The sequence below is a fragment of the Psittacula echo genome, assembly GCF_963264785.1.
Source record: "Psittacula echo genome assembly, chromosome: 4".
NCBI classification, from domain to species: domain Eukaryota; kingdom Metazoa; phylum Chordata; class Aves; order Psittaciformes; family Psittacidae; genus Psittacula; species Psittacula echo.
Window position 1 is genome coordinate 114128526 of NC_137738.1, and position 24925 is coordinate 114153450.

General features: G+C 41.0%; 1 protein-coding gene across 1 annotated transcript in view; it reads right to left on the reverse strand.

Annotated features, from left to right (window-relative positions):
* Positions 1 to 24925, reverse strand: part of MACROD2 (mono-ADP ribosylhydrolase 2) — a gene marked incomplete at both ends in the record, with an annotated part of 889218 nt that overhangs the window by 23819 nt on the left and 840474 nt on the right. The window contains 5 exons of the mRNA XM_080615786.1: positions 11793 to 11888; positions 12497 to 12568; positions 13181 to 13258; positions 22583 to 22651; positions 22759 to 22830. Coding sequence (XP_080471912.1) covers positions 11793 to 11888; positions 12497 to 12568; positions 13181 to 13258; positions 22583 to 22651; positions 22759 to 22830 — 387 coding nt within the window. The remainder of the gene's footprint in view (positions 1 to 11792; positions 11889 to 12496; positions 12569 to 13180; positions 13259 to 22582; positions 22652 to 22758; positions 22831 to 24925) is intronic.

The following is a 24925-nucleotide window of genomic DNA, read 5'->3' on the forward strand; positions in this document are numbered from 1 at the left end:
GAAATACTGTTTAAGGACTTCTTTATTTCTTTCTTCAAGCAAACTTGTTGCAGGGCCAGGAAATTCAAGATCAAGCTAACAAAGCATCTAAACTTTTGGATGCTTACCTGGAAAGCAGCTGTGTTCCAGCTGGTCCTTGATGTTATGGGGGGCTGCAGTACCCCTGTGTAGTTACTAAGTCATTTGGTGTGGACCATGCAGTTCAAGACTCACGTTTATATGTGCAAGCAGATTTATGATGGGACAGCATTAAGAAAAAAGACAACTGTATAAAGTGCCCACAATAGCTGTACTTACTACACACTGGACAGTTACCACTTTGAAAGACAGAGAGATAAAACAAACCACAGAGGATCCCAGTATTGCCACTCCAAGACCACTGTGGGTGTCATCAGCTACACTAATGTAAGAGGAACTGTAAAATGTCTGCTGTCCCAAGGAGAAGGCCCCAGAAAGTGAGGGCACAAGTCTGGTCTCTTTCAGAGATCCAGCTTTGTAGACCAATGTGACCACCAGAGAGGAACTCCCAATATCCAAAGGAAGGACTGGATGTGGTGGTAGGAACCACACCAAACCACTATGAATGTACAGCGTGAGATGACAAGAGGCAGGGCCAGGACTGAACAGAGACATGATTGCAGGAGCCATGCAAAACTCTGAGCCATGAGCATCCGAATCCAAGCGAGGGAAAGGAACTGTACCAGTGCTTGCCACTGCCTCATGCCCTGCTGATCAGAGCATGCTGGAAATAAATCTGAATTTGAGCCTGTCTCCATGCTGGAAGATCTCAAACCCCAATCCTCATGTCCTAGAGATCCCCTCAAAGCATCCCCTTCTATCCCTTCCATGCACGTTGGAACACCATTGACAAGAACATGCAACCTGCAGAGTCCTTTCACACTCAGATAAGACCAAACCAAAAGGCAGTTTAGCTACTATACACTTGAAACAGCAAGTCCTGCTCAGCTTTCCATCTTCTCCAGACCACCTGGGTCCTGGGCTGATGGAGGCACCATGCTCAGCACCCCAGAGAGGGGGAGATGCTAAGATACAACGCTGCCAACTGCCTCCCTGTTCAATCTACAAGCTTTTCTGTTAATCTTCCCTGTTGCCTGGATAGCTGGAAGAATCAGGCAATTTAATTTCCTTGAATTGAGCTGCTGGAGCTAGGTACTGATTTTTCAGCACAGTGACATCTTATTTTGAAGCACCTGAGGTATCTCCATTTGCGCTCATTTGACACTTTTGTGCTACATTTCAGGCTGACAGATCATACAAACACATCCAGCAAATGTGTTTTAACTGATGAAACATCTTGCAGCCATGATAGCATTTGGCCACAAATTGGGAATCTCAGTTTCTTCCAGGCACTGAGGCAGTGAATTTGCCACCCTGACCCCCCCAGCTATATACCAGTGTTAGCTGTAACCAGGGGGCAATGGTGAAAAGATTATTGACTTTTTCTTCTCAGAATCCAGAACACAGTTTAACTGATTTTCTATCCAGGTAAGAATGGTATAGCCTGTAAGTGACTGCTTATTTCCTCCACAGAGGAAATGCTGAATGTGTAAACATGCTGTCTTTCAAGGGCTGTCAAGTAATGTAGGTGTTGAGTGGTTTTTGACAGGATGCTGTAAATGGAATAAAGGCATTTTTTGGCCTCCGCAGTAGCTATGCTTATTGGCAGAGCTATGCCCTTCACACTAGTGACTGGAGAACAAACAAATGAGGCTCCACATCTGCAAAGCGGAGCAGTGAGACAGAAGGCTTATGCGTCCCAACATTTCAGTTGCTCACAGACTGCCTATTGCCGCAACTCAAAGTGCATCATTCAGAGCACCTGCTTTGCTGGACTGGTTCAACTGCATCTATGAACACATTCACAGCACACAGGAATGCTCCAGGAAAGGACCTCCAGAGCTCATGCAAGACCCCAAAAAGCAGATGCTGAACCCTTTTGTTAAACAACAGGAAGTCCCAAGGAGCTGCAGTCCTGCACCACTATGCTGAGATACCACTATTGCATGATAAAAATACAGGTGCACTAAAGGAGATGTAGCGGGCGAGATTAAATGCTAGCTTCCTCCTTGGCAGATCATGCACAGTGACTAGAGACAGGGTCAGCTTGGGCTGTTGGGCTAATGCTACGGGCCAGGTATACTGGTGGTGACCTCACATGCTCATCTGGAGGCAAAAAGCGACGAAAGCCAACCAAGCAGAGGAAAACTGTTCCAGATGGCAAGATCTGCTCGAGAGAATACTCACCTGTCAACTGCATTAGGAAAAGGTGAGGGGACAGAAAACATGCTGCCAAAAAATTACGAGAAACAGGCAGAAAAAAGAAGGAGAAAACACAGAGGTATGAGGAAAGTGTAATGCTTCAAACGACGAGACTGGGTGGGATTTTTTCCTGCTCTAGTCTGCAGTAGTGAGAAGCAGATTTAATCTCACTTCAGGTCATGACCTGTCGAGGCAACCTCTGCTTTATCAGTTGCAGACACATCTTCCCCCTGACTGTGTAATAGTCCCTCCTTGTACAGCACTGACCTTCTCCAACTGCCGGGAGCAAGGGCACCTATGAAGCCATGGTGTACCTCCCTGGCAGAGCCAGCTCTGGGGGATGTGCAGAAGAGAAAACAGAACAGAGCTGAATCTCAAATCGTGCCTCCTGACCCCCCTGATAGTATGCAGAGGGAGTAAATGCTGCCCTTCTCATAAGAGAACAAGGTTAACTACTCATCCACTCCATTTGGCACAACTACAGCAAAGTGACAACGTCGTTCCTAGGATCCTGGGACATATGCTGCTTTCTTAGAATTCGTTCTTGTTCTGCACTTGAAATAAGGGGAGATTTAGATTAGACATGTGAAAAAAAGTCTTCACTGTGAGGGTGCTGAGGCGCTGGCACAGGTTGCCCAGGGACGCTGTGGCTACCCGACCCCTGGCAGTATTCAAGGCCAGGTTGGACAGGGCTTGGAGCAACCTGGTCTAGTGGAAGGGGGTTGGAATTAGATGATGTTTAAGGTCTCTTCCGACCCAAACCATTCGATGATTCTATAAATGCCAGCTCTCACAAATCATCCCCTCCCCACTCCCGCTGCTTGTGCTTTTCCCCACACTTAGTTACGTCCACAATCCACTCAATTTCACAAAAATCACTGGCTAAGTGCAGTTTCTTTCTCGGCTGCCCTAAGTGTGTGGCCATTTGTGTTTATGAAATAGCTATAAACCAGTGCAACAACCTGGGCAGCATGGTACATCCATACATCATGCAAGCAAGGGGGAGTACAGCATTTTCAGTTCCCAGAGCCAGCTTAGCTGGATCTGTGCATATTCCATCATAAAAAAGACTTTATTAAAAGAGGTAGGATTCCAAAATCAATCAATGCACAACAAAATGAAGCCTCCTTTTGTAGCAGACAGAGCACAAGAACATAAAGTCTGGCCACAAGGGATCAAATTCTTTCCTTGTGTAGCTCCCTGCACTCCATTGGTGTGCTGGACCTGTTCTAATTTAAGACTGAAGTTCTTACTGTCACAACCAGGAGTTAAGCCCACTGTTCTCAGACGCCTCTGTAGCTGTATAGTGTATTTTAAAATGGTGCCATTTCTCTGGAGGTGCTAAATCTAATTTCCAGATACACTGTTAACTATGATGCCATCTGTAACAGTGCAGTCCTTGGCCAGTGAGCCCTACTTTTTCAATATGTTACTGGAAAACGTGTCTAAGATGTCACTGCCTCTCCCATATTCCTTTCACTTGTTCCTTGGGTGCTATTTGAGATGCTTTGAAAGAGATACGTGTTTCATTTGCATAAGGCAACACTGCTTTGGAGGTCTGACCTAAACCCAAAGCCTAGTAGACTTGGACACCATCACATGAATATGGATTCCATTATCTTTCCAGTTTTCATATGCTAAAAGGGCATCATCAGTGCCTTAAAGCTCTTTAAACCTTGTAGCTCCCAAGTACAAAACATGTAACATCATGTAATACTATTACAAACATATGAGGACTTAAAATGACTTCATAGCGTCTGCTTTTCAGTGGGATTTCATGACTTTATATTTTTTTGGCATTCCTGCCATGGAAAATAAAAATGAAACCAGCACTTCAAAATATTCCATTAAAAATATCTAATTTCTCCTCCAGCTTCTCAGAGGATTTATTTCTTTTATTCCTTTTTATTTTCTGGATATGGAAAAGAGTTCTAAAAATTACTTTACTTGATTTAATGGTGAGTGTGTTTCAGTGCTGTAACATGGGTTAATTAAACCAAACAAAGGCTGCATTGTCAACACTTGCAGCAAGAACAAAGAGATGATATTTTAAAATGAAATAAAAATTGCCAATTCATAATAGTATTTCTGTTCTGCTTACTGAAAATGAAATGAAGAAAGCAATCAAATACACCAAATAAACCTTAAACACTATCATTCGTAAAGTATTCCCTTCTCTCGTTTCTTGTTTTCTTTTCTTTTGGCTTTGTCTTGTACCCTTACCATCATGCCTGATAACATAAAGTGGCTGTGACAGCAGGCAAAATGTTTAAGCTGAAAAATTCCTTATGTTTTCTACTTTTTATTAGAAGAGCACACACCAAAATGTATCATTTGCCATTGAAAGAGATGAAAAATAATTAAAACTTAAAATTGATCTTGCCCTACCTATTCTTTACCTATATTCAGGCTACAATCTGATATATGGAGAATAATGAAAAGAAACAGATTCCTCCTGTGGCAGGGAGAAATGAGACTTTTTCCCTGTCACAGGAGGCTGAAATCAGTATCTGGGGCTGTCCACTGACAGTATAATAACCACCCCATCCTGCCAATGCACAGCGCTGCACACCATCACCCAGGCAGTAACCCTAGGGAAGACCTGCAGGGCCTCTGCATCCCATTTGTCACTTCTCTCAGAGCCAGGGAGGAACATTATGTTGGGCAGAGTGTGCTGCCTGATGTGGTATGACTTCTATACCAACCTGTGCTTAGAAAATGAGTGACACCATCACTTCTACGGCCTTGCTGATCCTTTGCCATCAGTGAAGCAACTGCTGATAGCATCTACTCTTTGCTGATGTAAGAGCCTGGAGACCTCCTAGTTCAGTACTGACAAAGCCACCGCTACTATAACCACAGACACTGGGACAGAAAAGCCCACTCCTCTTCTTCAAGCTGCACCATAGAATCATAGAATAGTTAGGGTTGGAGCATGAATGGAGCATGAGGTTGTGAGTGCTCCATCCTTGGCGGTGTTCAAGGCCAGGTTGGATGATGCCTTGGGTGGCATGGTTTAGTGTGAGGTGTCCCTGCCCATGGCAGGGGGGTTGGAACTAGATGATCTTAAGGTCCTTTCCAACCCTAACTATTCTATGATTCACAACCTCCCTGGGCAACCCATTCCAGTGCCTCACCACCCTCTCAGTAAAGAATTTCTTCCTTAGATCCAATCTAAACTTCCCCTGTTTCAGTTTGAACCCATTACCCCTTGTCCTGTCACTACAGTCCATGATGAAGAGTCCCTCCCCAGCACCCTTGTAGGCCCCCTTCAGATACTGGAAGGCTGCTCTGAGGTCTCCACGCAGCCTTCTCTTCTCCAGGCTGAACGGCCCCAACTTTCTCAGCCTCTCTTCATACAGGAGGTGCTCCAGTCCCCTGATCATCCTCGTGGCCTCCTCTGGACTTGTTCCAACAGTTCCATGTCCTTTTTATGTTGAGGACACCAGAACTGCACACAATGCTCCAAGTGAGGTCTCACGAGAGCAGAGTAGAGGGGCAGGATCACCTCCTTCGACCTGCTGGTCACATTCCTCTTGATGCAGCCCAGGATACGGTTGCTTTCTGGGCTGCGAGCGCACACTGAAGCCGGCTCATGTTCATTTTCTCATCGACCAACACCACCAAGTCCTTCTCTGCAGGGCTGCTCTGAATCTCTTCTCTGCCCAACCTGTAGCTGTGCCTGGGATTCCTCCGACCCAGGTGTAGGACCTTGCACTTGGCATGGTTAAACTTCATCAGGTTGGCATCAGCCCACCTCACAAGCGTGTCGAGGTCCCTCTGGATGGCATCCCTTCCCTCCAGCATATCAACCAAACCACACAGCTTGGTGTCATCAGCAAACTTGCTGAGGGCGCACTCAATCCCACTGTCCATGTCACCGACAAAGATGTTGAACAAGACCGGTCCCAACACCGATCCCTGAGGGACACCACTCGTTACCGGTGTCCAGCCGGACATGGAGCCATTGACCACAACTCTTTGCGTGCGGCCATCCAGCCAGTTCTTTATCCACTGAGTGGTCCACCCATCAAATTGATGTCTCTCCAATTTAGAGACAAGGAGTGTCCAAGTGGAGCACAAAACATGCTCACACAGAGCCACTCAAAGGCAGGTCAGCCTCACTTGCCTTCAGCTTTTAACAGAGCTACCACAGTTCCTTACCCATGCAGGACATTTAAGTGCATTCATGAAATTCAACATGCCATTTGCAAACTTAGAAGAAAAAGCCATCTCCTCTTCCAAAAGTAATCTTTAGGTTTCACAGTTTCTTTTCCTTACCTACAATAATGCCCTTTGCTACTTCCACAAGGCACAGGAACTACCTGGATATACTTTTCTGGCACAGCTGTAATGCCTTCAGAAGACCAAAGTTCTTTGCACTAAGAAATACAGACCAAACAGCCCTTGGGCCACCCCAGATTAACTGCAGCAGGCTGACAAGCAGAATCTGGTTGCAAAAGCTCCTCATCTGGCTGATATTACAACTGCAAAGTTGACTAGTTTTGTGAAGTTCTCAAGAAAATAAAGGCATGTAAAGTGAGGCTTCTTAAAACCTGAAGTTATTCCCTGGATAAAGGCACTTGTTTGGCTTTCCAGTGATAACTGTGTACCTCCAACTACTTCCAGCTAATTGCTTTGCAACAGTCCACCTCTCTGCATAGATTATAGCTTTAGACACACAAGTTGAAATACTCATTTGCAATTTTGCAGCTCTAAATCACTTCCAGCATTTCTGCACAAGGTCCAAAGGTGAGCTTTTTTCTTTTCTAAATATCACTACCCATCAGAAGCAGATTTTAAAGACATATGTCATATTTAGGGCCAGACTATCCTGTAACAGCCCTCCAAAATGGCATCCGATCCATTCAGTATAGGTTGTCATCAAAGACCAAACAAACTGTATCTAATCTGGGATATTTAATCCTTTCTTCCTTGGGCAATTGAATAAAAGAATTTGGAGCCTTCATACTAGATCTTCAGAAGCCACAACACTCCAAAATATCTTTGTATTCTTTTCTTTCCAATAAGGAAAATATCCTTTTAAAGATACGCAAGGAAGACCTTTTATATATCTTTTTTTTTCCCCCAAGATGTCTCATCCATCTCCACTTGAAGCTGAAAGAAGTTTGATTAAGAAATAATAGGTAGTTACAATTACCCTGACTCAAGAATAAAGATGTCAGATTTGTCCGAAAAGATCTTTCTCAAGAAGTACTTCGTTTCTCTACAGCCACAATGTCACTTAAACCCAAGACATTATTTTGACATTATTTATGACTGTACCAATGCATGTAAAATCCTATAAATGCCTGAGACTGAAACTATAAAAAATTGAGAGCTCTTTTCCTGCAGGTTTTGGAATATTTAATTCCCTCCAAGATTATGCCATAAAATTCTCTCTGTCGCTAAAGTACAGGTGGGTAAATGACTTGAAAATCCAGCTGCTGAAGTGAAGAATGGATGAAATGATGGCTACTAGTTACAGCTATTTATGTAACAAAGATGAAGAAAACTTGGCTTAGCTTGAACAGAAATTATGTGGAATTCAAATTTACAGTAAAGAGGCACTGACCAGAAGACCAGCAAAGTAAATCATGTATACTGCAAATGATTTAAACTGTGTCACCTCCTCCAGCCCATTCCCAAGCCTGCCTGAATATTGCATGGTTCACAGAGAGAAAAAGATGGTTCATACAGCTCCCTCAATATGGCATTTAAATAGGTTAAGATGCAACTGCACAGTAACACTAATTGTAAGGGCTGTGTCCTGCTCTTAAGTGAAATCCCAGGAGATTTCAATATCCTTTTTATAGGCATTAATTGTGGCATTGTGCTCCTTGATTGGGCTTCAGCAACAGCCTGCTTCTGCATTTCTAAACTTGTCCAATGGAAAAAAATGTGTCCTTTGCCCGGGGAGGATGCCACCCAAACACTCTAGATTTGTTTCTTGGGGGAAGAAACAAGACAGGTCAAGCTTGAGTCATGTTCCAAACAGCACAATAACAGAAAACATTTTACCGTGAACACAAACGAGATCCAACAGAGAATTACTGGCTATTTCTGCAGCGCTCTGGCAGAAATACTAGCCTTCAAAGAGGTAAGAAGCTTCCAGAGATGCTCAGTGAGGCAAATCATCATAGCTGATGTCTTGATGAAGGCAGATGGAAGGAAGTGGGAAATAAGATAGAAGGGAGAGCAGGCTCAGAGGAGGAACTGGCTACATATTCACACAAACAAACATGAGTTGTATTTCCATGTGCTGCAAATTCTGTTGTGGAAAACCAGGGATGATTAAAACTACAATTAAATGCTGAATGTATGGTCATTACAACACGACAGGACTACTTCCAAGCATACATATAAAGGGGGTGCTGAAGGGTCTATTAAAACCATGTATACTTACCTAGTCAGCAATTAGGTCAGTGATCACCACTTACTCTGCTTTTTAATAAAGGGATTTGAGAATATTCCCTAATCTTACAAGAAACATGGATTTTCATTATTCTTTCGTGAACCAGAATGCGTGCATTATGGCAGCTAGAAAAATATGAAAAAGGCATCTTAGTTTGTCTTTTTTCTTCAATTGCTCCCTAGTAATACATAACCTCAAGTTACAGGAGGGAAAAAAAGGGAATAAATTGGCACATGCTGTATTTTATTACTGATTCTAGAAAAAGCAAAGGCAGGTTTTTATGAAACACACACAGTGCCTTACATTGTTAAATTCTTCAGGGTAATCTGGCTTGTTTCTTGCTGCTGGCAGTGGGAAACAGGAGTGAGACTGCCAAGTCTTTGAGTCTTCATTCCTCTGGGCTCCTGGTGTCCCAGAACCTCGAAAGCACTAGGATCCATGACTCCTTGGTAATAATGCACTACGGAGTTACCCTAGAGCTGTGAAGCCAAATGAGCTATACAGAAAGGACGCTCTAAAATCCCCCCAAACACATAGATGAGCTGGCAGTAAAACCTGCACAGTTAGATCAGAAGTTTACCTGTGGTTTGTCAGAAGTTTGCAAAATCTGAGACACATCTCAAAACCAGCAAGAAACAGCCATTTTTTTCCATGGAAAAGGAGATCACTGAAAAAATTCCTAACACACTTCAAAACTACCATCAGTAAATCTAGCTTTAGGTTGGAAAAGGGACTTTGATCTTTTTTGGTCATTTAGTAGCTTCCACAGCTCCAGTGCTGGGGACAGCACAGGTCACAGATGACTCCCTGATGGTTCAAGGCAAGAGAAAGAGAGGACAGAAGCAGCAATGTGCTACCCTTTGCTTCAGGCTGAGCTTGGTAACACAAAAAAGGTAGAACAGAAAGACCAGGTAGTCTGCAGTTTAGTAGCTGTCATATTTGGCTATGCATATAGATCTAGTACAGGTTAAAACCACTTAAGATCCATGTATTTCTATTTAATGGGACTAGCAGTCCCATGTTAGCTTTTTCCTCATGTGTTCTCAGACAAAAATATGCCATTTTATCATACGTCAAATATACCGTGGACTCTGCTGGAAAACTATTTAACTGAATTAGTTTATGAGGTAACAGGTTACATAAAATAATGTTACATATCTCTAGCTTATGCCTGGTAATCTCTTTCCATTAATAGGAGTCTCTCCTTGAGGAATATATCTTGTTTTATCAGCCTGAACTGCAGCTGATATTCTTTCTTTACTTCTCTTTGTCAAGATCCACCTTGCTTTGTGGCACACACAAACTCATGTGGCACAGTTCTGTGTGCCCACCAGAATTACAAACATCTAGCGAGATGGGTGCTGAGGATGCTCGACGTATTCTTATACCTGTAAGAATGGAACAAAGCAAGGCAAGGCCTTTATTTCCTTCCTTTCTCAAAACCCTGAAAAAGCACCCATTTATTTCCCCTGACACAAAGACAGTATGTTTGGAAGAAGCTAAACAGAGTATCTATGCAGTTACCTAAGTAACCTGCATGTAGACTCAACACATCATCTCTTATCACGGAACTGACTGGGAACTCACTTAAATCAATGAGAGCTCTTCTGTGAACTTCAACAAGCTTTGGATCAGATGAATCCAGCATAGAAGCAGTAGGAACACGTTCTAAAATGTTTGGGAAGAACCTTTTAGTTAGCACTTGAACCTTTTAAATCAGGGGCAGGAAAAGTGCCAAAACCAACCCTTTTCTGACATTACCTTCTTTTCCTTAATGTTGCATATTTTAATAGTAGGCAGAGCAGATGGTGAAATATAATCTCTCCACTGAGAACTAAATGACAGTCACTAGCTGTAGGGGACACTAAAGTATTAAAGAAAAGGAAATGTACAAATAATGAGAGTACATTCTGTCCAACTTGCTTTTGACGAGGCATAAAATAAAATGTAAATAATTTCTATTAGGAGGAAATTAACATAACAACGTTGGTATTTGCAATCAGAGTGAGTTTGCATTACGTAAGCTGGATTCGCAACCGAGGTAGCACAGTATCATTTACCTGGATTTGAAGTAAGGATTGTATCAATTCTATTTTCACCAGCAGTATTAACGCACAAAACCGATACCATTAACACGACTGATTACAAAAAGAGGTGATTAGTCTCAACTTTGATAGGCAACTAACAAAGAAAAGGAGAGGAAATGTTGTTTACCTGTATCTGAACAAAGAGGTTCTATTAACCTGGGTTTGCAGTGAAAAAACCTGTCAATATTGCTAACACAGATTTGCAATTAAGTTGGTGTCAATGTGGCTGGAAAAGGAGTTCATAATTAGTATGACACAGTTAGTATTGACCTGAACTTTCAATAAAAATCAGGTCTGTGTTTTAATTTGGAACAGCAAAATACATCCCTGTGCTCTACAAATGACCATATAATTATTAACTTGCAGTTACTTTACAAATAGAGAATTACTTACATAACATGCTACTCTTCATGCAACCAGGTGCCTTTTACAATCTGTGACCTGAACGTAGGGTTCACTTAAAATGAAACTTCTAGATTTCTTTGCAGAAGCATTAAGGATTTGAATACTTAACTTCCAGAAAATTATTACTGCTTCAGCAAGACTATGTGTTCCTGCTCAAAGATTGGTTTCTTTATTAGAACTACTAGTTTTAATTAATTACTAGTTAAACTTCTATTAATGACCTTGCAAATAATTATCATACCCATTTATTGTAAATACTCTCAAAGCTCCTTGTGTACATGATCAAGAGGGTACTTAAATGGACATAAATTGGTTGTTTAATCAGCTTTATGCAATTTAATGCAGAAAACCAACAACGAGGAGAGTATTTATTTTAAAGCCACTTTAGAACCTGAGTGGGCACTTTTTTGCACTTATTTTTCTATGTAAATCCAAGCCAAATATATCAAAACAACACTCAAGGATAGGCAAAAAAGGATTTTTCTCAGGAAAAAAAACCCAAACCCCATGCTTTTATGTCTCTTTCCATGTTTCCTCACAATAGAAAAGGAAAATATGAGCCCAGATGCAGTCTCTGTCTCCACCTCATCTATAAGTACCCTCACCTCCTCCTTCTTCTTTTCCTCCTTCTTCTTTTTCCTCTGCACCACAAATCAAAGGCATCTCGACTTCTGTTGTTTCTTCTTGGTTCGACAACGGCTCTGAATAAGTTTAGTAAAAGAAGATGAACAGTAAGGACATAAAGGATTAACATAGACTAGAGAGCTTACCAGTAAAGCACTGACAGAGGAAAAGGATCCTTTTCCCCAAGAGTATAGATGCAACAGTTGTCTCAGGAAATCCCAAGGGCTGTAGTTGAAAGTAAGGCCTTCATCCTCCAGCATGCTCAGCTTTCTGGGACTTAGCACAAAATACCTGTATCCCTACTTCAAGCACAGGCCTTTACCAGGACTTGTTGCAAGCTCAGACACACATGTACTTAAGTGTTTTGCTGGACTGGGGACAGAGCAGTCAGTGCTCTGTACATACAAGGCTGAAGTGCTTGTCATCAGGAATCAGAAATGCAATGTTAACTTCTTTCCCTAACAGTCACAGTCATTAAAATGTCAACTTTTATCACTGAGAATCCATAGATACTCCCTTGCTCAGGGTGGAATTTAGTGTTACCATAAGAAGATCTGGCTCCACAGATTTAACTTAGTAGGTATGGAGACAGAAAGATAACTCAAACACTACTGATAATACACAATTAATAGCTACTGTTTCTGCCTGTTAATCTTGCTCTTTGGTTTCAAGGCATATGCAATACCTTCTATTTCCATGCAGCTTTGGGAATCTGTCCCAGTTTTCATCTCCTCCTCTGCTAAATCATCCTGTTGTCCTGTTAACACGACAAATTGAAAATGACATCAGCATGATGGCTGCATGCAGGCAGAGGCAAGTTCCTTAAAACAGGACCCAAACCTAATATACAGCATGGTACTTCTCAGCCAAATACCACTTTTCTTCTATTTAATGAACAATGTTGAACTTAGTTTATACATGAAAATATCACTTAAGAAATTCCAAGCATTAAGTATGAAATGCCTGGTCAAAACTGACCCTTGCATCACTTGTTTTCTTCTTCTTCTGTCAGCCTTGACACTGTGTTTCTCATAGGAGCTGCTGCAAAGCGCTTGCGCTTGGCAGTCAGTTTAAAAGGAACAGAATCACCCACAGGCTTTTAGAACAACAAAAAGAAGGACAACAATAACAATGCTATGAACCCTGGAGCAATATGGTTAAACCCACATATTTGGAGGCGAGCATCTTTTCCAGTAACATGAGATTACTGCACCACAACTAGTTGGCACACAACCTCTAGCATCCAACTAGCATTTTTTTAATGCGGTAGAGGTCAGGCTGAAACACCCTGGATGCTGAAACTGGAAGAACTAAGGCTCCCAACTGGTTCATTATCTCTACCTTTAAGAATTTTGATACAAAACTTTACCTTTGGCTTGATCTTGATCGCATCCCATGGGATATGCTGGGTCATTCTCCTGTGTGCCTTTGGAGTCTTTGAGGGAGTCTGAGGAAACAGCGAACAAACAAACAAATCCTGCAGCAGTTTTCATGCTGGAAAAGTCAGGTAGCTACTTCAGACATGGGTAGCCCTTAGGTGTTGGCTTCATATGCTAGAGACACTGACAGATTTTCTACCTGTTTAACCACAGTCTTATATACTACAAAAGTATACTCGTGGGTTTCAATTATTCAAATTGATTTCAGAGCCTGTACACTTATTGAGCAGTTTTTTGCCTGCAGTACAAACCTTAAACAAGGAGCTGGCAAAAAAGGATGTGTAAGAATAATCGGCAGCGCTACGTAGAATTCTATTTCTAATGAATGGAGTGACACAACGCTATGAGAGAAACAGCACGAACCATCAACTTGATAAATAAAGTGATTTCTTATTTATTTAGAACAACACTTTTCATGGTTGGATTTCCACAAGCTTGACAAGTATTAAATCCTATAAATCCTAGTGCAAATCCTAGCCTCATTTCACTTGATGACAGAACTCCCAAGGTCATTATTGTGGCCAAGACTGCTGTTCCTTTGGGAGCAGACCACCGTAATGAACTGCCCAAGCTATATTTTGAACCAGTGGCACATAAGTCCAATCACTATGCTCTCTGCAGTCTTCATAAACACAGAGCATTATTTGTTGTGTCTAACAACACTTTCTCACAATAGCCACTCCTTAGCTTCTGCGTGGGGATGGAGAACTGCATCATTCCATCGCAGCCAGGAAATCACAGCAACGCAGCCACCCGTTTCAGCTCTGCTCATCTGTGTAAGACACAGCTTCCATGGGTAAAGAGCTCTCTGAGCCTCATTAAGAAACACCTCTGATCTAACTGGACATACCTGCAGACTACAGGGGTAAGTACACTTATTCAATTCCATAACAACAGTAACAGATAACCAGAATTCGCATTCCAGAGTGAAACGCTTTGTGAAATGCTGCTGGATGGAAAACTTGAGCAACAGTGCCAAAAGATCTACAGTGCATGGTAATAAATTATGCTATGACAGTCTTGTTACGGCTCTACTTCTGGAAGGTTCCTTTCTACAATACAGCAGAGCAAATCTTATAATATTCCAAAGGATGCCCCTATAAAACTCGGTTCCTGAAACTTGCCAAGAATAATCTCTGATGGGTAAGTGAGAAAGCTGGGTTGTTAACATCTGATCCAAATTTAATAATCTGTAGAAGAGGTATGCACTCAAAGTGTGTGGCTTTAATTAACTGCAAATAATCCCCCAAGGCAAATATTTAATTACCTGCACAGCTTCTTACCTCTTTCGTGGCATGACAATAAGTTATAAATCCAAGTTTGAAAGCAGAATAGCTCACTGATATACAATTTGCTAAAATTTGCCCTTCCTGCACTTTCTTTCGCCCTACTGTGAACTTAAAATGTTACTCACTGCTATCAGCTGGACCACTGCGCTGGCCTTTCACACTAGGATGCCACATTGTGCTATGAGTTACAAGGGATTACCCTATCTGCCCAAATCAGAGCAAAAATAAATTAGAATTTCATCAAATTCCAAGTTTAATCAAAAAGTGAGTTGAAGGACCTCCGGGTATAAATGGGAATAGCACTAAAAATCCGTAGGGAATTTTTCAAGTAAGCTTTAAACCACTGAGTGAAATTCTGGCTTTGCTGAAGTTTTTGACAAAGCTTTCAGGACACCAAACAAATCAAGTTTTGTATTACCTGTAGCCCCATACTCTAAATTAATATAATCTTTTCCTGTATGATTGAGTTGCATGTTCGTAAAAGGAACTGTACAGACAAAGCTGGAATCAGAAACCCTCTGCCTTAAGTACTGTGCAGACCTTAAGTACTGTACACAGCCCTTCAAATAGCCAAAAGTGATGACAAAGTGTGGTATTACCTGCTGTGGGTGGAAGAGATGCATGTGCTCTGTCCCATCAGACCCTTAGAGCTATCTACTGTACACTTATTGAACAGTACTTCATACTCCTGGACCTGTGCCTTTAATCTCAGTTCACAGGTGTCACGTTTTCTTCCAGAATGAGGAATGACTCCAATTTCATGCAAAAATCAATCCTCAGCATCAGAGGAACAATTACACACTTTTGGTCAATAATAACAAATGGAGTTGAAGGAGCATGGTGCCTGGCTGATATATGTGCCCTGTCATGCTGCTGTTTGTCATGGAGCATCGCGTAGCTTATGGCAAACTACAGTCATCACATCGTGTGGGGAACTGTTATTCCCACCCCTGGGCACAGCTGGCAGCCTGACTCCACAGCTGCGCTGAGCACCATTGTTAGGCACCACAGCTAGAGTCCACCTATGCTATCTGGCACGTCTTCACACATTCCCATAGCTGGCTCTGCACAGTTTATTCTCATGGGATTGTAATTTCGTGTTAAACATTCATCTCTATCATTAAAGAGTTTTCTAGTTGTTTCAGGGCTCAAGAAAACAATTTCATTGCACAGAATTCCAAGTTATCCCAGACAATATATAATGATAATTTTGCACAAGTTATTTTTTCTAAAGCTTGTTTCTGAAAAGAGCAGAACATCGACAGAAGTTACTCTCTGGGTGTAAGAGTCCACTGCTCTTATTCCAGCAGCGGAAATCAGACTCTGCATTACTAAGCAGAGTCTGAATTTCAAAATCTTTAAGGTCAAGACCATGTCAAAGATTTCTTCTTTTCAAATGCAAATATTAGATAAATATTCAAGCCAAAAGGTCCAAAGACAGATTTACTTTTAGGATTAACAGGAATAAATTGAAGCAAAGGAATAAACCCAGATTTATGAAGAAAATCTGAGACAAGCAAAAGTGTAAGACCAAATGCATCAGTCAATAAAAGCTGTTCCCAAATTGGATACAAAGCAAGAGTGTCACCTCCATTTCAGTTGGCAAGGAGCTCTGGGAATCTCACAAATGCTGATGATACGCTACTTACAGCATGCAAGTTTTCACCAGGGAGGTTGTATTCCTCAGGCTCAGCTGGTTCTCTGTGCTCACTTAGCCCTTTAGAGCTATATGGAACTGGGCAGAAGCCACTACCATAGTGCCAAACAAGTCCAGGGTCTACAAAATCTTTGGTCATTTCTAGGGCCTTCATTCACATCTAATTGACTAGAGAACTAACTCTGATTTTTTAAACGGCACGAAGCAGTGTTAGTCTTCTCTTAACACAGCTACTTATCTTTAAGTCATAATGCAGAATGCAAGTCAAGATATTATTTTGCAGCACAGTATGCTTATTTTTTTGGTAACACAATGCTGGGCACTATTTACCTTGGGTAACCATAGATGGGGATTGTAAGGGTTAACATTCCTCCAGGCAGAACTGAAAATAGTCAGTGTTTCTGATACTACACTGGAGCACAGTTCCTAATGTCATCATTGATCACATATGAATGAACCAAACATGACATTTAATGACACAAATGAACCAACGACAGGCCACTTTTACCTACTGTACATAAAGCACTGAAGTGCTCAGTGAAGTTTGAGCATCCCTTAGGTCCTCCACATATGCTTTTACCTGGTGGCTGCAGTGACAGTAGCGGGAGTGCTTGGCTCTGCACCCCTCTATTGCATTGAAACAAATGTCTTGTGGTGCTGCACGGTTAAACCCACCTGGAAATTAGCCCCAATGTTTAATAACCCATGAAGAAGATACTTGGACTTTAAGCTGATCAGAACATCCCCAAGTATATTCACAGTTCCAACATATCAACTGTGTGCTGAATTCAGCTCCAAGAAAACCATGTAGCTTGCAATAAGCTATCAATCCTATCCTTCCTGCCAATAATCAGACACTATTTTGTCTAAACACTGCATAAACCCCCATGCTTTTCCATGTCATTCATATTTTTTCTTGACTGCATAAAGCAATGCTGCTCAAACGAAATTTTGCAAATGCTAAGGAAGAGGAGAAATGGTAAGATCTGAATGTTAAGTGGTTTTAATGATCTTTCAAAATTCACTTCCCCAGCTCTCTCTGTATGGCTTATTTACTGAGTCGTTTCTAATGTGCAACACACCTGGGTCCTGCACACAGCATAGATAAATCACCATGTTTTAGGGAGCTGTAAGAAGATTAAAGAGGGAAAAAGCTGGTCATTATGAAAGAAACAGGTTCAGTGCATTTTATTTTTTAAGCATGATACTGTGAAAAATGACTGGAATATTTCCAGAGTGAAAGAAATCAAGCAGGCGTCTAAAATTACAGGTAATGGTGTGCACGGAGGCTGCCACATGATTAGGGTATTCTTTTGCCTCATAAACTGAGGAAAATGTGTTAAAATGAAGTCCTATAAAATGGTGATTCATGAGAAGTTAGGGAGATATTCTTGAGCTTTGACTTTAAAATGTTATTTTTATATCCACCAAGATTTCATTTTAATCTGCCTTTATGACAGATTAGATTTATTGGAGCTGAAGTTCGTATGCCTCCTTGGTAGATCAGACCTTTTTAGGTGCAACAACCTGTAGAGATATTTTTGCAAGTGTTCAGGTAATAGACCAGTTCATCTCCACAGGTGGGGTCCACCAAGTAATGCTCTCACCTACCTGTGCTTTGAGCTGACAGAAGAGCATCTCCTCTAACCTCACCTTCTGTCCACAGGAGGAATTTCAGACACAGCTGGTAAAATATCTGTGGGCATCCTGCTGCTGCCATAAGAGGCAGGACCTGTTGTACAGGGCTTTGGGATAGGAAAAAGCTGAAGCAAACCCGTCTGCTTTAGTCAGACCCTTCCCAGGAGAAGATGCTGCACAGCTGAAGGTAACGGTTGAAACAGGGAGATGGAAGGAGCAGACACTTGCATCGGACAGACGGGAGCGCAGCTGGATGGCTCCAGGTCAGCTAATGTTTAAAAACAAGTAGTATCTAAATAAACCAGCTCAGGAGATTAGTGTTAGCTGTTGCAGCTGCCTGTACTGGCGAAGGGCAGAGCAGAAAAATACCTCTTGAGTAGTTTACGGGCTACAGATAGGTCAGTTTAAAAGGAAAAGTAAATAACGTGCATTATGTCCAGCTCGTCGGGACCATTATGGAGGGTGTTAGAACAGGCACTTGGTTGGAAGGTGATAGTTATGTACCTGGTTTAAAAAAAGAACCAAATCACATCATTTAGTCCGTGTTAGCCAATTTGCTTCCATATAAATCCTTCTCACCAAGGGAGTGAAAAATGCTATCACTGTAGCTGGCACACTGAGCTACAGCTAGGGTTGGGGGTGTTGAAACTCTTCCATTAAAAAGGTTCTTTTTCAGTTACCTATAATTGAAATTTTTCAGGCTGAAATTTTCCAGGTCTAATCATAGCCCAAGGGTGAAGTGAAAACATTTCATTGGTAGCTGCTGAGCGCTCAGCACTTCTGAAAATCAGGTCATTCATTTAGATGTCTTAATATATACTTAAGAGCTGATTTTAAACACCTCTTTTTGAACATATTGGCCTTTCAGTCAATCTTTTTCACCCACTTATCAATGTCTAATTTATGTCGATTTGCACGGCTCCCCTGCATTTGAAATGCTCTATCTTCCAGTTTATCCCTTCTCCATCATTTTAGGACATCAAGATTTTTCCATGGATAGATGGGAAGGTCATATCCATGAAGTTTTACAGGCAGGATACTTCCAGGCTTCTCGGTTGCACAGACTGAGTTTTTAGGGCTAACCCTAGCCAAGGCATATACCTAATTCTGTTTCGGACAACAGAAGCCCTCCAGCTGACTGCATCTGATTCTATTTCAGAGAGTGTAGAGGAATAGTGACTTGCTTTAAATGGGACTCCCATAGGAGCCCAGACTTTGGTGAACACCTGGAAATAATTAATCGCTACTTTATTTTTAAAATTAATTAGCATATGATTTAATTTAGTTGACCTTCAAATGAAAATTCAGTTCTTATTAAGTGCTAATGAATTAAAAGCAGCGCATTGTGCAGAGAGACTTTGCCTATGATTGCATAAGGGGGAGCTCATTCTTCACCCGTAGTAAATTCAGTTCCCTTCTTCATTTTTCCATCTGAAAGCCCTACCATTAAATCGGGTTAAACAGTAATTGGTAGGACAGGTAACTGAGGTGAAGATGCAGAATATTCTCTCTCACACACACAAACTTGTTCTTTAAGAATTAAAAATAACCACAGGTTCAAACCAATCCACACTGATATACAATATGGTCCACTTAAAGTGGGTTTGTAGTCCCGGCACAATCTTGTATGGACAGGCGTACTAGACTGAGTGCAGGCTGTCTGATACGTGTTTTACCTGCTGCATAAACTTTAATGACTTTAATCACTTTGCTCTGCCCTTACACTTCATAAAGAGAAGCATCTCTAACTTGAAATACGCTGTGTAGAAAGGATCTACTTCCATATGCACAGTAATGAAGCGCTGCGAAGGTGCTGCCTGGAGATGTCAGCTCTCCCCCTAAGAGCTAATAGTTATGCATGCAAGTTTTCAAGGGTAAAATTGGAACATATCTTTGTAGTATTTCCAGACAGTGGAAAGAGAAACTTGGCACAGACTGGAATAACAGGATACCTCCACAGCATAACAGCAAACATCTTGGTATTCTTCATTATGACTGCTCTGCTTCCCTTTTTTTTTTTCCTGAGGACAGAGCACTAAAAAATACAGTCTGCTCAAAGGCTACTTGCACACCGAGTCCATAAGGACTTTTTTATATGAACAGTGTCTCTTCTCTTGTGAATAACAGAAAAGGTCCACTTTCACATTCATATGGGAGTTGTAATCTCACAGTAGGTTTTCATTCTAAACAGATCCCCTCAAAACATGATTCCTGCACTGTTCCATGCACTTATCACACACATCCCCTTTCATGTTCTCATCTTTGCCCTTTTCCTTTACAAAAACCCAATCAACACGACTTAGGTAATACAAAAATACTAGAACTTCATGGTAGCAGAGATGCCTGTGGTCTGTTTTGAAAATCACCACATTTTGGAGCAACAAGTAACTGTTTCAATGTCATTGCTATATTCTAATCTAGGAAATATGAGAAAAAATAAGCAGAACACCTACTAGTCAACCCTTATTGGAGTCAAAATACTTGTTTTGGCTCACTCACCAGAACTGACATTTGGAAGACTGCTGGACTTCCACAGTAGGCTTGGAAACCTCCTGATCCAAGTGGTTTAAACTATACATTTTGGGAATATGAAGCCTAGACTTTTTTGCCACAAATCTCCTTTCAGGACAATTAGACGAAAGGACTGGAAAAAGCATAATTTCTTTAAATGCTTTACATCCCATTCATTTAGTTGAAGATGAACTACAGAAATGAGTGTGTTCCAGAACCTGGCAGGTTTTAGCTGTGTTAACTCAGTGGGCAAACAATTTGAAGGCTGAAATATATTTTGGGAGCAGCAGGTGTTTTCAGAAATGCCAGGATTTTGTAAAAGTGCCATTTCCCAAGCGGGAGCAAGTTTTTTGTAACACCCGTGTTCCTTTTAAAGCAACTCGGAATCTAAAATCTCAAAAGTTGAAGATCTACTAATGGAAATCAAGATTAAAACCATGGCCTGGTGGATGCAGCAACCTCATCACTCAGAATTCTTGGTTACATTTACAAAACTAGGAAGTGAATCCCCAAACATGTCTTTTCCTCAACATTCCTTCTTTCTACTTGTACAACTTTACAAACAAAATATATGGAGGAGAGTAAGTCTCGCTCCTTTCTCCCTACCAGATGTTTTATGTCTTAATTTTGAACAGAGGTAGGACATCAAAGAGAAAATACGCTTTGGTTTTCTCAGGATGCTATTACTTCTGTCAACTTCTCCAGAGGTGAAAACACTGTACTCATAGCGTATGGTAGGAAAAGCGAGACCTAGAGCACCAAGATGGCTATTTCCCTGAGAAGAGACAACTAATACAATAGGCCAAAAAAACAGAGTACTGCATATTGAAACGGGCACTGAAAAGCTTATCAAAAGACACTGGCTTCATAGTCAGGAACAAGCACTCAAAGCAATACCAAAATGGTGGGATCTCCAGTAAGACTGCAGACAGCAAAAAATGATAAAATACTAATGCTCACATTATAAAAAAGGAAAAACACACCTGATGGGGGAACTTACAGATACAGAATACATAAAGAGGCCAAATGTCAGTGAAAAAAGAGAAATGAATGGCAGGAAATCACAAACTGTGCTGGGGCTGAAACTATCCCTACTTCTGCATTCCACTAGCCTTGCCACGACTTTAATCTGTGAAGATATCAAAAGCAAAAGCCAGTGCTTTTGCAAGGGTTTGTGGGCTTTTTTCCTCTGCAGGATAAATCAATCAGTTAAGAGAGCACTTAAATCAACCTGCACAAGGCTTTGAACTCATAATCAGGTAAGTATGTGGGTTCTCTAGCATGTGTCTTTGGAACAAAAGGGCAAGATCTCACACCCTGTCACACTTATCTAGAAAAATGAGAAGAGAGTCAAGCAGTGACGCTGAATTAAACGTTAAATCTTTTAAAATAAATAAGTTAATGGATGCTAATAATTATGTTATCTCAGTAAAAAGCATTAAAAATTTCTATTAGTCTTTCTTGAAGGCTGTACTGATGGAGTGTCTTTATTTTAGACAGCGTAACTCCTGTTTTGAATTACCAGTAGCGGACAATTTATAAATCACCCAGGCTTTTTCCTGACGTATCTCCACAAAAATGCCAAAACCTGTAAACTGGCGCAAGCAATTAATAGTGTGATTATCACAGGAGTATCAAAACCAGTACATCTGTGCACTGGATCCTATCTGTAAACCACCAGCTCCACAGGAAAAAACTCAGCTTGAAACATTTAAATTAGATCATCTCTCTTGTTTTCTAAACTCCCTGTCATTTGGCCTCATGACACTTTTAAATATTTATCACAAACTAAATTATCTGAGTGCCCAGCACAGTCTGCACAAGATAAACATTACTTTCTCCCTCTCAATTATGACTTCATCTCCTCCCGTCTCTTCTTGATGTGTTTATAGCTGTTGTGGTTTTTTTTCCCCCATCAGGAGAGCACTGAATAGGGAGCTACTTTCTGCCCCAGCGAGCCCAAGTTTTGGGCTCATTTCTTGATATGTCATGTATGATATTTTAGTATTACCTCTATAACAAGGGGATTTAGGAATTCACAGCATCTCTCTTACCAGCACAACAGCTGGTGCCAAGGACTTCATTAGAAAGGCTTTCGTAAATGAAAACCCTAGCATTTACCTATTTCTGTATTTTTAAACTGTGATTCTGGCAATTTCCAGACAGAGGAAAAAGTAAAGCTTTATGAAATGTCCTCTTGGGACTGGATATTTTGAAATGCAATTTGCAATCTGTACCTTTATCCTCGCACAGCTCTATTTCTTCTGATGCTGATAGGCTGGCTACAGCTGAAGGTTTCGTCTCCTCTATAAGAACCAAAGGAAATGAAAGAGAAGTTATTCATTAGATAGCAAACTGATGAACCACTTTACTGAAAAAAAGTATTATGCCTTATTGAGGCAAGATACTAAACCTGAATTTGATTTGCTGGGCTTCCATCCATTCACATTGCATTCACTGGCCATTACTGGTCTGATTGTCTTCTCTAAGCCAGGGGTAAACTTACATTACAACACTGCCAGATCAAGTCTATATTTCAATTTCTCATAATAGAGAGAGAGGAACAGCTATCAGTTTCATAAGTAGCCTGGTGTTGCTATTTGCTTTGAGATTCCTTTTTTCATTTAATCCATCTATTTTGAGAAAAAAACCCCAATTAAGCCATTCTTAACTTTAATCATGTCCCTGAATCCCACTGGAATCAAAATGATTACATGCAAATGCTTTCCTGAAAATAGAAGCTTTCACCAATCAGGCCTGAAATTTAGGAAGTCCCTGAAAATCTGCAGATTGGAGTTTTGTAATGGTAGAACCTGCAGGTAAAACTATCATAGTTAATAGATAAAACTAGGACCTGAATTTAATAGAATTGTTTAACTTCCCCCATTGCTTTTCCTTGCCAATTTTTATAGTTCTAAACCCTTTATAAGCCTTTGTTTTAATTCTTTTCAAAAGCCTTGCCTCTGATGATTCTGACAGAATTTTTGTCCTCATACAGAGGAGCGTTTTTAACTAGCTTGAAACGAGAGCTCTGAACCACCTACCATTTTGGTTTTCCATGTGCTAACTGTGAAGTTCACTGATGATAGACTGGAGGCCCTCTTTAAAAAAACCACACAGTAATAGCTGAAAAAATTCAGTCTTCATACACTATAACTGGCTTTTTCCTACTGCATAATAGGAATATATAAATGTTTATGTAATGGAATGGGTAAGAATACAGTGTATTTTTATTCCTACATTTTCTCATAATATAGAAGAATACGATTTGTCATTTGTCACACTTGGATAAAGGTTATGTTTTTTGGTTCAGAAAATACAAATAAGAAGTTTAACATTTGATGGGATTGCTCCTTACAGTGATCATTCATAGTGATTAGAAATGCTTTAGGCATAAAACTGCGTATCTTAGAAAATCAGGTCACTTCCTACTGCCAAGAAAGGGTGCAGAAGCAGCAATCTAAAAGTTCCTGATGACGTTTTGTCTGCACAATGCAGAGAGAAGATAGCAGCAGCAACTCATTAGCTGAATGCAACTAACTCGAGGTAATTGTACAGCTCCCTGTTCTTGTCACTGTGTGAACCAGTAGGGATAAACTTTAAGCCACATAATTTTTCCCTGTTAACACTGTGTCCCTGTGGCCAAGGAGGTGATGCATGGACTATGCGTAGGCACAATGCTATCTTGAGGCATGTACCTAAAACACGTTCCTAATGTATGACATTTTCTGGATCTGGAATCTAAAATGTCTGGATCTTTTCTTTGACACTCTTCATGAGGGTAACAAAACATGACTACCAGTATGAGACAGCAAAAGAATGTACATCATGGCTCTGATAAACCAGCTCTGACAGCTTGTAACATAACAAGTCATAATGATGGTTTGGGGAAAAACAATGCATTTAAGACACCTCCAGTAGCAAAGCAGTAATTCAGAGAGGTATATATTCCTTGATTCTCTTGGGGAAAATGAAATATATCTCATTCAGTCAAACTACTTTGCAGATCAAAATACCAGGGAAATACATATCCCTTCCAACTGAATGTAGCTGATAAGCACAATGGGCTGTATTTGGCATCACTAGTAAAACTGGGTTAAAAGGAACCTCTGCACTTGGAGCTAGGAGCTCCTGGCAGTACTAGCTCTCAGGTGAGCTAGCAGGCAAGAGTACTTGGTATGGTTAAAAGCTCAGTATTGCTTGGGCAAAGATATGTCCCTGCCTAGTCAGAGATTCAAAAGAGCCTAGATTCAGACAAAGCAGCTCATTCCTCCCTTTTCCCTGGTCCTCTCTGCCTGTTTAAATATAACTAGCATAAAAGTGAATATGAAAGGAAACGTGGTTGTCCTCCAGCACTTAGAAAATACTACTGCATGCTTATCTTGGGAAGGATAAAGGGCTTAGGTGCAAAGTTTGCTGAGGCCCATGGGAATCATTTTTGTTCTGTATTACTATGTGCCTATGGCTTCACCTCCCACTGCCCGCTTCACGTGAGGACATAAAGAAGAGGTGATAAAGAGGACATGAAGGACTTCAAGCACTTGTGGACAGCATCATCTGTTAACACCTAGTTGCAGAAG